General features: G+C 42.0%; 1 protein-coding gene across 1 annotated transcript; it reads right to left on the reverse strand.

Moving 5' to 3' along the window:
- Nucleotides 1-137: 137 nt before the first annotated feature.
- On the reverse strand, nt 138-14,781 carry anos1b (anosmin 1b). The gene is made up of 15 exons (XM_037250308.1): nt 14,472-14,781; nt 9,782-9,829; nt 7,638-7,694; nt 7,305-7,512; nt 6,932-7,116; nt 5,831-5,960; nt 4,820-4,889; nt 4,491-4,683; nt 3,156-3,294; nt 2,832-3,062; nt 2,242-2,336; nt 1,560-1,722; nt 1,182-1,414; nt 962-1,091; nt 138-874 (listed from the first exon to the last, which is right to left on the reverse strand). Exons 1-14 carry the CDS (start codon nt 14,646-14,648, stop codon nt 963-965), a joined length of 2,058 nt encoding a protein of 685 aa, XP_037106203.1. The 5' UTR covers nt 14,649-14,781; the 3' UTR covers nt 138-874; nt 962.

Raw genomic sequence — 14,781 nt, forward strand, 5'->3', positions numbered from 1 at the left:
TCCCCTCGGCTCTTTCCGGAGACACACGAGCGAAGCTTCGTCTACCAGGGCAAGCGCCGATCTATCGTCATATCTCTCTCTCGCTCTCGATATAAATCCACAATAACATAGCACACATAAATACCATTAACACAGCGCATGGTTACTTTCAATTTAATTACAAATATCAAGAAATAAAAACAATAAATACAACTGTCAGCTGAAGAACAGAAGGAAGTATGCACAAAATGAACATCAGTAAAATAAAATGTCAATCCTAAACATAAAAAACAAGGCAACATAAAGGGTTTTTCAACATAAATTCTGTTTCTTCCACAAGTACAGCAAAAACAGTGTGGAAAAGGCATGATGCTTATTGTTGCTGGAAGAGACCCAACATATATAAAACACAAATATTCATACACATTCCAGGGCAAAGGTTTAAAAATAAAAACACCTGAAATACAGACTATTTGCGTTTACACATAAAAGACAGTGTTGCAGTCCCACTGCAATAAACACAATCCATAGCTATACATTTCGTACTTGAGGTCAGTGCTAGAACATTTTCTAACTGGGATGTCTACATAATAAAAGAAAACAAAAGAGGCGTCCAATACCACTTTACGGATGTCATCTGGTTCCAGTGGCAAAGAGTGCCTTCTTAAATTGAACATTGGCGTATATCTTTAGTCCACCAATGTATGTAGAGTGTATATTTTGTTTCATTTTATAGTGAAAAGTATGGTATTGGGAAAAGTCATCAAGACAAGAGGGAAAATCTTTATCTGCTACTCTCATGACTTAAATAAAAAACAGTTGTTGATTTTTAAAAGTTGGTTTTGAAGAATATGTTGCACAAAAGTGGTGCAGCAGAGTTCTGTAGCACTTGAACCTGAAAGGAAAAAAATAGAGGGTTATGAATTGATGGGAAAAATGCACGTTTTTAAACACATCAGCATGAAAAGAAAAGAAAAACTACCTCACAGTGCAGGAGTGTGAAAAGTCTTAGAGACCGCAGTGCCATTGCTGCCTCCGGCTGTTAAAACTTGAAGTCGTACCTGGTAAAGGCTGTCATTCTGAAGGCCCTGAACTATCACCGCCCGCTGAGACTGAGAGGTAAGACACATTTTCAGCAATGGAAATGGTGACTCATGAGTGGCTGCTTAAAATAATAAACAGCACGTGGACTTCTGTCTCACCGGCGCAATTGTCTGTGTCTGAGAGATAAGCGTGTCCTCGTGACCTTCTGCTCCCAAGGTCACACCTGACTGCAGGGTCCAAGTGAATTGGAAGCCATGAATCTCTGCCAGGTCCAGTGCATGTTGAGAGACCCTCCAGCGAAACATAGCCAGCAGTGTACCGTTGGCTTGCTGAAAATCTGCCGTCAGGCGCTCTGGGCGCAGTACCACCTTTCTGCCTGCTAGACGGCGCTCTGACCAAAAGAATAGGAGAGATTTCGTTTCAAAATCGACTTGGTATTTGTTTTCATGCTGTGCGATTGTACATTGACAACATTTTGATTTCAGTCATTCAAATGTGTATTATGAAAAGAAGCATTTTGAGTATGGTCCGTATACCTTCATTGTTGCAGGCCAAGGCTTTGCCTCCTTTGACCCTGACGGATGAGCAAATTGGGGTGGTAACCCAGGCAACGGCTTCTGACTCAGGATCACTTTTCATCGCCACAGCTAGCCAGTACTTACATGCAAACAGTAAGCCCGTAATGGTGTAATGGGTACCCTGCAGGGTGAAAATACGGCCAGATTTGTGAGGTAAGCCATGATTTATTGAAGTGACATATTGCTGGGGGGGGTTTTCCCTTTTGGAAACTTTTAGAATATTTATTTCATAATGCAATAAAGATCACTTTCAACAATGTGACCTTGGCAGTTAAGTATATTGGCACTATTAAAGAATGAAAGATGTCTAATAAAGATTGAAAGATGCACTGAACAAAAGAAACCACTTTCAAAGAGCATCATTTTCATAAAAAAATGCTGCAAGTGTATATTTTTAGCGAGCACGGATTTTTCAGTTCTTGGTCAAGACACACTTCAATAGAAGCTAAGAAATCGGAGACAGAGATGATGACAAAAGTAAAGTGATGATGGCCAAGAGACATGCTTACACTAACACAGTAGATGGGGGCATTCCAATGAAGGGGGGGGGGGGGTGAGTTATGGTTTTGAAACCCAAGCTCCCTGAGTCACATATGTAACAGCAAAACTGACACATCATTAATCAAGCATGAGAATGTACCTGCACGCTCGCTGTGCCCTCACTTCCCGTAACGTTAGCACTGCAAGCATGCGGGCGCCACCGCAAAATGTATGGACCGGGGTGACCATTCCTGGCTGCAATACAAAAAAACAAAAGCAACACGTCCAAATCCTGTTATTCTACATTCATTTTGATGACAGTCCAAAGTGAGATGTTATTCATTTTATAAATCTCCTCTTACTATCCAGCTGCCAAAATCTACAGGGCAGATGAGCGTGGAGAGCCTCCCTTGGGTTTTGTCTCTCATGCTACATTTGGTTCTGTTCTAGATGATATCAGAAGAGGAAGCCTGCATGAACAACTCAGGGCTAAAAATCCCTGCCCTGCTGCTACCATCCTTTCAATACAATAAGGGGCACGTTTCATTTTTAGCCAAAGCTCTTTTAAAAAAATACATGGAAGAATTAGTCATAGTAAAGTCAAATATTTTTCTCCTAAAAAAGGTGTGACCCTTTTTATCTTCTATGTGTCCTATGAATCCCTTCTATTTGCACCACAGTAGAGAGAGGGACATGATGATTCCACCATTGTGACGTCCTCAGCAGTTGCGTGTTCCTTGATCAACCCACCATGCTTCGACCTCTTCCAGAACACCTTGACCCGTAGCTGACCGCCACGGTAATGGGGGGCAGCAACCTCCAGGCGAAGGTCACCAGGGACAACGGGGTCAAGAGGGGATTCGGGGTGAGGAAGAGAAGACAAATGGGGGAGCTCAGGGGAGGATGGGGAAGAGGATGACGGGGATGATGAGGAAGACGCCGAGGGGAGCTCATTGGAGAAGGCTTCTCCTTTCGTAGACTCTAATGGAGAGGAGGTGGGGGGGGGGATGTTTTTAAAATATAACAAATGAAATGGAACAATCAGATAACAAAAGGGTGTTGTATATAATTGACCTTTACTAGGGACTGTAGTAAAGGCAATGTGAGCTCTTGGGCTCTTGAGTCTCTTCTGACCCCAGTAGGCCACTGACTGTACAGACAGGAAGTAGGAAGTATCAGGGCGAAAGCCCTGGAGCCACAGCTCACACTGCACCTAAAACACAACACAAAAATGGAATCTTCACTATTAGATCGGGTGACGGGTGTCCTATACAAAAAATACGCCAATGCTCTGCTGCTTGAAAAACCACCACCACCACCACAGTCATTGCTAATGCTATATTTATCATTCTTCAAATTCTTCAATCCTCTTCTCTTCACACAGTGATGATGTGTTTGCTCTCCTCTCATTTGATTGACAGGCAAGACCTGTTCTGCATTAGACCACTATTTGATTGACAGCTCATTACCGACTCTTAGTCAATCAAATCTGTCTGGCCGTGTGGACCCGAACCAGCCACAACAAAGAGATGCTTGGACGATAACATGTTAGTGCCTATGTGTGTGTATAAGACAAAATATCACAGACCTGAGTTAAAAGCAGTTCTTTGGTGACTGGAAGAGAAAATGAGCTTCAAGTATTTCTAGTGCAACCAAGATTGAAAAAACATATGGCCGTGTGTATGTGACATTCAAAAAGAAAAGCCTGGATTTCTTTTTTTAGCGATGGGTGTCAGATGATATATGAAAGAAACCAATATATATTCAGAAGTACTAATTGCAGTTTTCATGTTTGATGAAGCGTCCTTCCATTTCCTTTTAATGCCGCATATCCCGCAACGTCTCTAAAAAATAACCTCCTCATCTTTCGTGATAGCCACTATAATAACTTTTGTGCTGTTCTTGCTGCTTGCAACCTGTTGTGATGCTCCTGTCTTTTCGTGTGCCTAGTAAGTTGATGCAGCTGCAAGTAAAAAAAAAAAACACTTGTTAAGAGGCCTCATTTAAATTCCAGGCCTCCCAGCCAAGCAGAACACAGGACCTGACTAAAGATAAAAGGCTCCAAAGGGCCCAGTCTGGGATCGCCATTACTACTTAGGATGGCTAAAACCATATGAGCAAACTTGCATTCAAAAGGCTTCATGTTTATGCCCTTCATTTTTATTTTTTTCAAGATCGCCGATTACGTCAAAGGCCCTGATACACTTTGCTAACTTACCATCAAAAGATATTGACCGGAAAAGGCTAAGTTCAACAGAACATGGCTTCCAAGTTTTAATCGTATTTTCATTTTAATGGTTTCCATATGAAATAAGTCAATTCATTAGTTCCAGGCTCAAAAGGTCACGATTGTAAAACTTTGATTGTAACTATACAGTTAATGTAGAATTGAAATAAATATTTGCTTACCCCTTGAGTCATTCTGCTGTTGCTTCTTTTTTTACTCTCCTTGATAAACTGGCTGCGCGTCTTGTGATGTAATTCCTGTGTGTGTTTTTGTCTCCTATGTCGAGACATCCAGGTGACTCTGTAGTTGCGAACTGGCAAGTCTCCATCCTCAGGGGGGTCCCAGTGTATTAAGGCGGCCACGCTTCCCCCTGACCTATGGAGACCAAGTCAACATGTCAAAACACGGCAAACATAAAAGTCAAGCAACTTTTGGAACCTTATAATGACCTTTCGGTTAGTGCAGCAAAAAAGATTCACAATCTGTATTATGATTATTATTAGCTGAGTACCTTTCTGTCATCCCAACCAGAGTTTGGTTGCTCACTCGTATATTTACCGGAGCTTGTGGAGGTGCCGGATCTGCAGCAAGAGAGAAAGCGAGAAAGACATTTTATTTAGGACTTGAGCCACATGGAATTGCTTTCTCTTTATCCGGCTATCAAATATGTTGCATTTCAAAAAATGCAATGAAATCAGAGCTCTCTAGACTTGTGCCTGATCAGGGTAAGCGCAAGGGGAAAAGGCTCATTTCCTCTTGATCTGATTGAGGTCCATTCAGCCAATTGGATTAATAGCATCAAAGGTGAGCGAGCGTGACAAGAAGGTTTTCAGTAGCTACCGCAACGTAGACATCTACGTTTGCATCGAAGTACAAGTGGTGAGGTCGCTGATATTTGGACACAGAGCCTGTGTCTCGTTAGTCCCTCGCTGTATTTGATTACAACTACAAAAAGTATCTGATTAAAAGCACTTCCCCCATGGCAGCTCTCCCACTGGCCAGAGACCACCGGATGGCCTTTCATGCACAGGCCAAAGTTTCATATTAGAATTGATGGGCTAGGTCATGTTTTTCTCTTTCTCCAAGGCCTTTGTTTATTTTGTTGCTCATCAGCCAGATGGATTTGAGTATTTTGCAAGACATCAGGATGAGTTCTGAATTCCACATTCTCCTGTGATTACCAAAGAGAAGCGGCACTGTCGACTGGTGAGGTCACGCTAGAAAACACACGAGGAACCTGCTTGACATCTGCTAGCTTCCTGATTTCTAACCCCTGACCCCTCACCCCTGACTAATCAGTCCAATGAAGTAGAAACACACCACTCTGACTGCTATCAGATGCTATTTGGAATGTCGGTGTGTGTGTGTGTGTCTTTACCCTTTGACACCGAACCCTAATTTAACACACACACACACAGGTATGCACAATTTTAGCATGAAGCCAACAAATCAGCTGCACTTTTGTTGATATTATGGTCAGGTGAGTAAAGCACAGCTCACTCGGTGAGTGTGCTCGTCTGACCTTTATTGGAGATGTGGTGCTTGCTTGGTGTGGTGAAGCCCCTGCTGCCTTGACTGTTGACTGCCGCCACTCTGAACTGATACCAACGCTGAGGTCTCAGATCTGACAGTAGCGCATCTTCGCAAAGAGTCTAAAAAAAACAAAACCAAGATGCAGTTGAGTGAAAAAATATGCTCAAAATGATTCACGGTCCTTCGTTGTCAACACTTGATTCATCAAACCAAAGTGATGACTGTCTGTCATCATGACTGTCATCACTTGTGGAATAAATTGCAAGTGCATACTTTGAATGTCAGTTGTGGCAGCAAATGGAGGCACTCGTAATAAAAGTTTGAGAAAAAAACTTTTGTCAGAGGTTGTAAGGCTAAGTTCTTTCAACAGCACATGCAAATGAAGTGCGAAAATCATCAAGTGTGGTATTTGTCATTTTCATTTGACAGTGCTGAATATGGGATGGAAATATTCATGGTGTTGCTAACAAAATAATAGATGACTCATCCATCTATATTTTATTATAAATTGCTTGTGCTCATTAGGTAAACCTATTCCAAATGAGGTTGGATACAATCACCGATTATAAAAATGAGACAACGGGGGCCACTATTGTAAATAAACATTCCTCTCACAAGTGCATGACCATGCTGCCCTTCGTAAAATAACATTAAAATGACATGAAGACAGGCAATAGTAATTAAAATACACATCAGTGTCAAACTGCTACAGTTGTGTACAGTAGCTGGCTCAGCACACACAGACACGAGCCGTCATCTATTTAAGTCCATAATGAATGTTCAGTCATTCAGAGTCAGTCGGTGGAACCACTGTGGCTCCCAGTGGTTCCTTTTTAAGCTCTGCTTATTTACCTAACCTCAAACAGCCTACACGCACACTCTCCCAAACGTTCATACGAGTGTGTCAGACTGGGCTGGGGAAAAGGTTTAGGCAGTCCACTGATGAGGTGGAAAGGCTCCATCATCCCCGCAGTGAATGATGAGGTATGAGATACGTTGCACGAGCTTTTGAGCTTGTTCAACTGTTAAACCTGCGGCAATATCAAATCCCCCAAGGCTGGCCTGGGATGAGAAAAAGATGCTTATTTACCATGGCAACAGTCATCCACGGGGACGCGTTATCTTCACTGGGGTGAATGCCCGTGTTCCAGCGTGACTGGAGGACATAAAGAACCGGCTCCACGCTGACGTTGAACTTGGACACCCACGTCACTTTGAGCCGACCCGTGGGATCTTCCGCGAAGCTCATATCTCGGCGGGGTTTCAGAGGAACGCCTGCAGGTGGAAGAGAACACTTTTGTTTTGTAATTATTCCTACACACATGGCAAAAGTGCTTTGCAATTCTGGTTTTATATATTAATAGTTGTGCTTGATTTCTTTTTACCCATTGAAATCTGTGAACAACAAAACAGGAATGACTTTTAATCAACAAACATCACGAGGTCGGTCGGTCGGGGGTCACCTTTGTAAAGATTAGCTGGCGTTTGACACGTGCGTCCGCATCCATTGAAGCAACACTTCCGAGGGGATGGACAATGTCGGTCTAGCGAGCAGCTTTCCACGCAGGCTGCGGCAAAACCGGTGGCACGCTGTGGCGGAGGGCAGTCGCCCTGTCTGGATGACCTCAGAGAGGTCAGAAACTCGCTGCTGGTCATACACTCCGTCTGCTTCTGTTGAACGCATGAGAGACGGCAATGGGAAATTCATTCGTTCATTCGGAAATAAAACAAATAGAAATCAAAACATAAAAATAGAAATAGAATGGAAATTCAATCAAACAGTGCTGATATTTTACCTCACATGACTTCAGCATCTTGTTGGTGTCCCAAAGCTCTTTACATGGTTGAAGGCACTTGATACAAGGAAGAAGAAAATAAATGTCACTTTTTATTTGGATTTCTGAAATGATCACGTCCAACAAATGGCATTTCCATGAAACTTGAAAGGAGCTTTAGTAATGTGTGGGAAAGGGAATCAAAAAGTGCAAATGTTGCAGATGTGCAGATTTGGGAAGGAGAATATCATCAAATAAAATGTTGGTTCTCGGCCCTCGATGAACAAGAAGCGAGAGGGGATAAAGCAGATCGTATTTTTCAAGGGCTCAGACAACACACAGAAGGTTGACAGAACTGCTGAATGATGGCTCTTTGCAAATCACAACCAGACAGCATATAAAAACCGAGGTTTCGGCCCCAACCTCCAGCCCACCCCCCCCATCCGTCTGTCCGTCCATCTCCCTCAGCTACCCACTGTTTCTGGCTTCAATTATTTCTTCCATCTTACTGATTTAAAGAGAACAGAACAAAAATCCATAAAAAGTCCAATTTAAACAACTAATCAGATACTTATAGATATAAATGGTATTTCCAACAACACCAAAAAAGTCATACATATGTGGGAAAAAAACACATTATACACATATAGTGGACAACTTGTATCAGAAGTTTGAATTGTAGTAGTAATTAAATGATTAAAAATGTTTAAATTTGAAATGAGATGATTGTAATTAAGTCGAGTTCAAACTAAAGAGCGTTGTTTTTGTCGCGCCCTAGGCTAAAATTTCAATTCCGTAAAACAGATACTGTACATGTAGGCTGTTTCTTTTGTAAGCATGTGTAAATTGCCAACGGAATGGGTGTCAAATAAAATCTTTTCTAAGGCGCTACAATGTGTTAGTGGACATCCCGCAGCCTCGCACCTGGTACCTATTCTTATTTTGCTATTGTGAGAAGGACGGAGATAAAATGGGAGTAGAAGCGAAAAGAGGAATTTGCTGCTGAGTGAGTTTTCCATGGATTTGCTGGTGATGTGACACAAACCATATGTGTTGCTGCAACATCTGTCTGACGTGTGTCTTTGATATAGAAAGTTCATGTCATCAAAGAACAGATAAAACACGACAGTTTATGAGACCCAGTTTACCAATATCAGCTGTCTCCCGCTTGTTGGCTCAAATGGACTCCAGCCTTGGTAATATGAAGTATTTATGTTCCTAATGCCCTGCGATTTGCGCTATAGTGCAGATAAGATCTGCTACAAGTGTTTCATAATGTGGCAATAATATATGAGGCTCCTCTGGGACTACCTTCTCCAAGACTTTGTGGAAATGTTCCTCCAAAGGTTTATTGCCAAAAGGCTTTATGAGAGCTTCAATAAAAAAAATGAATTGATTGAACCTGACAGTAACTTTACTGTAATTAATTGGATAAACGTTTGGATGAAAATGACACTGGTGTTTACAGTGGTTTTCTGCCAACATAAGAAAATGGTCGAGAACTGATGACAAATTTAAAGTACTCCAAAAAAAGGACCTTTCCTCTTCTAAATTACCATGGCAACCAATAAGCAGTGCATGGTTGTGTGCAGTTTTTGTCCATACTTGGTAACTAACGCTACCAATGAGGTGTGATTTGGCCCAGAAGATCAGATGTGAGAGCATTTTGATCACACCTGACATCGGTTAATGCTCTTTTGTGTTCACAGAATAGTTTATGGCTGCATTCTAGTTAACATACAATGTGCGGGATTTTGTGCAATGTGGTTCATAGAGACACAGAACCATTTTGACCTCCATATTCCTTGTGAAATGTACATATTGCTTTAGTGAATGATGCAAACTTGCAGCCAAGATGGAAAATGGCAAAAATGAAATATGTCTTCCAGCTGAGAAAAAAACTTGTAAAACTGAGCCTCCAGCACAGACACTGGAACTGTTGGAAAAGGATGGTATTCTAATAAAGGTGGATGGAGTTTAGAATTATAATATTTATTCAAGTAGTCCAACATCATGATGAAAGTATGCATTACAGTATTCACACATTTTCAAAACAACTCAATAGTTGCTCAGACACCAAATAACAAGAGCAACAGAAATTCAAACAACATGACGTCAACTGAGGTTAATTCAGTGTTGTACTTCAACAGCATTTGTGTACTTACCTGTGCACAGCGCCTGTGGTTCTCACACCAAACCAGAACTTGGTCATTCTAGGGGAAGAAGAAAAAGGTATTCAAATTTAGAAGGATGAATACAGTCTTTTCTTAAACATGTCTTTTTCTGTAGTAGCCACTAGGGGGAGACTCCCGTTGATCGAAAAAAAACCCGAATTTCTTGTAGAAAATGATGTTGCTTATTTGTTGAAATAACTTTCATTTTAGTTAAAATATTTATTAAATCATTTCAGAAAAAATACAGTTTGTCAAATTTGTTGAAAGAAGAAAAAAGTTCAAATGCAAGTCATGTTAGACTCCAAACCCAACAGTGATGTCACAAGTGCAATACATATCTATAGATACTATTTTGTAGTCTCACATAGTTTGTTGCCTATAAAATGCTTTGCTACCATAATTGTGTGAATCCGCCATTGAGCATCCAAACATCCCTAACAGCACAACCTGTCTGTTGCCTCAATAGTATTAGCCTGTATCTGTCTGTCTGTCTGCCTGCCTGCCTGCCTGCCTGCCTGCCTGCCTGCCTGTCTGTCTGTGCGCTTATGTGTAGGAAAGCTAAGCCCTTTTAATGACGACTAAACCCTCTCCTAAGTGAGCTGCATTTAGCTTAAAACTCAACTCACCCATGTGCACACACTTTTCTCCTTTATTGTGACGTTGGCGTGAAGGGCTAAGAGCTTCAAGTTGAATGAACTTTTAAGACTGAATGATAGTGGCGGTGTAAATACAACTGACTTCAACTCCCCTCACCTGCATTGACAAAAATATTTCTTCTCCAGAACATGTCATTGTACTCCATCGGGATCGAGTTTATGATGGAACAAAACAACGGAGTGCTTTTAGTGCTTTTGGCTTGACTTTCCAATTCTTTTCATTTTGCAGAATGCCATTGTAGTGCTGCCAGATGAACGTAGTCGACCTTGTATTAAGGAGCCTTTTAAACTCCACGCTGGAATTCTATCAATCAAATGCTCAGTGATGCTCAGTCAAGACGACTTGCGGTTCGACGACTGTCTCCTTATCTTTGGACGGATCTACTGTCATCTTTTTTTCCTGTTCCTGATCCAAATACAGTCAAGACTGCGGCCCGGTCCCGGTTGCTTTGTCAGTTAATTGCACTTCAATTTCATCTCAAATTGAAGCATAAACATTCACACACGGAGGTATGCAATGTGTGATTTGAATCGTAAAGTTAAAGATTGATTTATACCACGTAGAATGCTAAGTCTACAGTGGAGTTAATCATAGATGTGCCATAACATAAGTACTACATGGCCACGCATAACTAGTGGAAAAACTGAGAATTGCTCACGTCATAGTGTCACATTTCCATATCCAAAGAGGGGAAAAAAACAAAGAAATCCCAGACTGACACCACAACACCAACACAAACAAACATATGAGGACACTGGGTGCAATTATTCAGCAAGCATCTTTGCCTTGTTGTCAAACTGTTGAATTTAAAAGCAACTATGTTAAATGTTGATTCGTGTTCTTATCAATTATAGTAATAGTGCTGAGATGATTAATTTGTTCGATGATGTTCAAGAAGAATGTATGATTTCACAAGTGTCTAAACGGGCAACCCTTGTACAGCTGTGGACATGCAACAAGACCGATATAAATCACACTTGAACCAGATGCGTCAATAAAAAAAAAAGTGTTTGCCAGAGAAAAGGAAAGTAAGGGTGCATGTGGGTGTTGCGGTTACTCTTTGTGGTGAGGTGCAGTCAAAAGTCCATTTAACATGCGGCATTAACTCGGCTAATCAGTCGCAGATGACCAGAGACGAACAGTGTGTGAGCACCAATGCTTGTAAATGCATCATGACTAGCTTCCACTCACCAGTGCTTCCCAAAAATCACAATTCTGAGGTGGAACCTTTCCCGACAGAAGCCCCTAATTGTTCGTGATACGTTTGTAGTCAGGCCACATCCTGAAAAGCATCGCAACAGTTGGAATTCTACTAGTTGGAAGTATTCGACTTTAGCATCACAAAGTTTCAGCCTATATGGATGAAAATAAATAGAGGAGCCGCTCCAATTAAGATGAGAAATCCCAGAAGAAATTCAAAAGTGGCATCTCCATTTTGTGGCATTCGAGTTGCTAAATGGCCCAGCCAGCCCTATTATAAATAGTAACTGAATTCCAAATTGTACAACCGTCTTGGAATGTCTTATCTAGGTTTCAGGTGACAGTCACCCCCACATCAGCAAAAGATTTCTCAACCCTCTCGGACCGATCGAATGACTGGGAGGTCTATGCAGGCTGCTTCTTGATTCTGCCAAATGAAGCAAGTCTTTATATCATTTCAAAATCATCATCTTCTTTGCCGCGTGCGAGACAGTAAACCTAACATTGTTGTTTGCTGCAATGTATTTCACAAGGTAGACCATCAATGAATTCAACAAACAAACATTGTGTGCCAAGCTGCGGTTGTAATTGTTCGCATAATCGTTCACATTGTTCGCAATGTTCACATAATTACAGCTACATTGTCCACTCATGCTCAAGCAAGAACAAGTTTATTTTGGGCTTTGACTGTGGATTATGGTTTCAGTCATTCTTTGACAAAAGCCATGTGTATTTACGTGGACGAGCACCATAGCCAAACATGGATATTCTTCATCGCATGTGATTCGAAATGTCTGTAGTCATGATACATAGTCAAAAAGAACGCATTAGCATTGTAAAAAAATGACACTAGTCAAGGGCCGCTGCACACAAACAATTTACAAATATGACTAAAAGTGTAGTTAACAGAAACAGAAACAAATCAATAAAATAAACAGAACTTATTCGAAATCAATTTGGACTTCCTCTGAGGGCACCCGTGGATGTTCTTATGCAGGAACTATTGTGCCAGGCTACCTCCATCTCTTCCAGCAGGGAAGCGCAGCAAGCCCGAGGAAAGTACGACGCACTCACACGAATCAAACAACCCGAACCAGAAAGCTACCAAAGACTTAATCACTGATAAAGGTGTACAGATATTTTCTTGACATCCAAATGGATTTTAAGACAGCTAGTGCAAAAGACTGACGGAAAGACAAAAGCACCGCTAGTGGCTCCATTTCTCTCTCTCTCTCCATCCTGTCTTCTCGCCTGACTAAGCCTGAATCGGTGCAACCTGACCTTACCGTTGGTTGTCTCTGGTCTTTTTTCAGAGCATGACCGCTTGGTCCGATTACCTACCGCAGACAAACTGCCACTCATAGACACGCATAAATAAATAAGACAGACGGTTCATTCACTTGTACGGGCTCTGGGCCTTGGCTCGGCCTATCCGGCCATCGGTACTATGGACCTACTTTGAAAAAAGATGGAACTATCCAGACGAGGCTGTTTTGTGGAGTTTACATGAAAGCAGCATTTGAATGTGCACAGACAAAAGAGCTCAAATTAAACGATGACAACATACGAGAAAATAAGTCTTGGAAAATCCACAGGCGCCCGAAAGAGAGGTGGCGAGATTCACATTCTATTGGCTAGAGTCAAGCCACACACACTTGAGCAAGCCACAAACACAGGGTTCACCGACATCAAGCCGGAGGAAGAATGCGAGCTTGAGTCAATGTGTGGTGACAGAGGAGGATGAGAAAAACGACATTTTCTCTTGCTATTGTCAGACTTTCGAGTCATGTTATCAAAAGTCCTTTCAAATGTTATGATGGTGATTTCTTTCAGGGTGGGGACTGCACACATTGACAGATCATAACTTACACATGATCTAGTCATCATCACCCTCAGATGGGGACTGTTGAATGCAATACAATATATTTAACAAGTGACTCAAAGGTCATATATCTTTGTAATTATAGTGACTATATCACGCTTGTTAACATGTAAAATATGGCTCAGCATATGGGGGATTTTGTGCATGACATGAGCATCACATTATTTCCATGGCAGAATATTTCAGGGCAGCGGATGGATACATGCAAGTCAAATGACAGAGGATAAATGCAGAGTATAGAGAAAACGTGGCATGATTTCACACAGCGGTACACAGACTGTAAACAAAAGTTCTGGAAGCATATTGTTAGCAGCACAAAGTGAGGAAATCCTGCTGGTGAAAGCAGGAGCTAAAAACAGCAAACAAACTCACACGGGCAGCGTTACCAGGCTGATTCTTGTTGGAGATCATTGAGTCCCTTTCGCACACCTCCATTTCAAACACCCCAGTACACACACACACACACGTACAAGCTTGCGTACCCCAACACACACATACACGACTTAGTTGGAGAGTCAACTCGGGGCCACGCTCATTAGCCACGACACAGGTGGTGAAAGTCAATTGTGAAGGGACGGGGTGCAGGCCAAAGCGTGCTTTTATGCGTCAACATGTGGAACATGGTTCTAATGGTGGAGTGGGGGCTCCACCATTAGAACCATTTGGGCTGAACTTTGTGGTTAATGACTTTCCCACCTACTCCACACCATGCACATGTTGAAGCTGTTAAAAATAAGTGGCTTTTCAAACTCGGTCATGGCCTAATATTGCTGTTAATCTTGCATTCCACACAATAAAGGAATTTGAAATAGATGATTCATTTTGTCAGCTATACAAATACATGTTTGATTTTCAAATACACAAACTGCATGATCAACAACTATAAATGAAGCTTCATGCTTTAGACATGAATTGATGAGGAAATCAGATCGATCTACTGACCTGGAAGTGTCTGAAGGTAGCGGTAATCTGGGTCATATGCAAAGTGAGACACCTGGAGGTGCATCTGGCGCTATTCATCTTCTCCTCAACATCCTCGTGCTCCGCAGAAGTCCGGCGAGCGCGCGTCACAGCCAGGACCGCGCACAGGATCATCAAGACGACCCCGCGAAGTGACATGACACCGACTGCAGATTGCAATGATTCAATTGGAAGTGGCAAGTCCGCTTGTCCAGATCTTCTCGTTGCCGTTATCTCTTTGGGTCTTTAGTGCGCGCCAGTGCCAGCTCGCAGCGAGGGAGTGAAGCGGTTC

The sequence above is a fragment of the Syngnathus acus genome, chromosome 4, assembly GCF_901709675.1.
Source record: "Syngnathus acus chromosome 4, fSynAcu1.2, whole genome shotgun sequence".
Classification (NCBI taxonomy): Eukaryota; Metazoa; Chordata; class Actinopteri; order Syngnathiformes; family Syngnathidae; genus Syngnathus; species Syngnathus acus.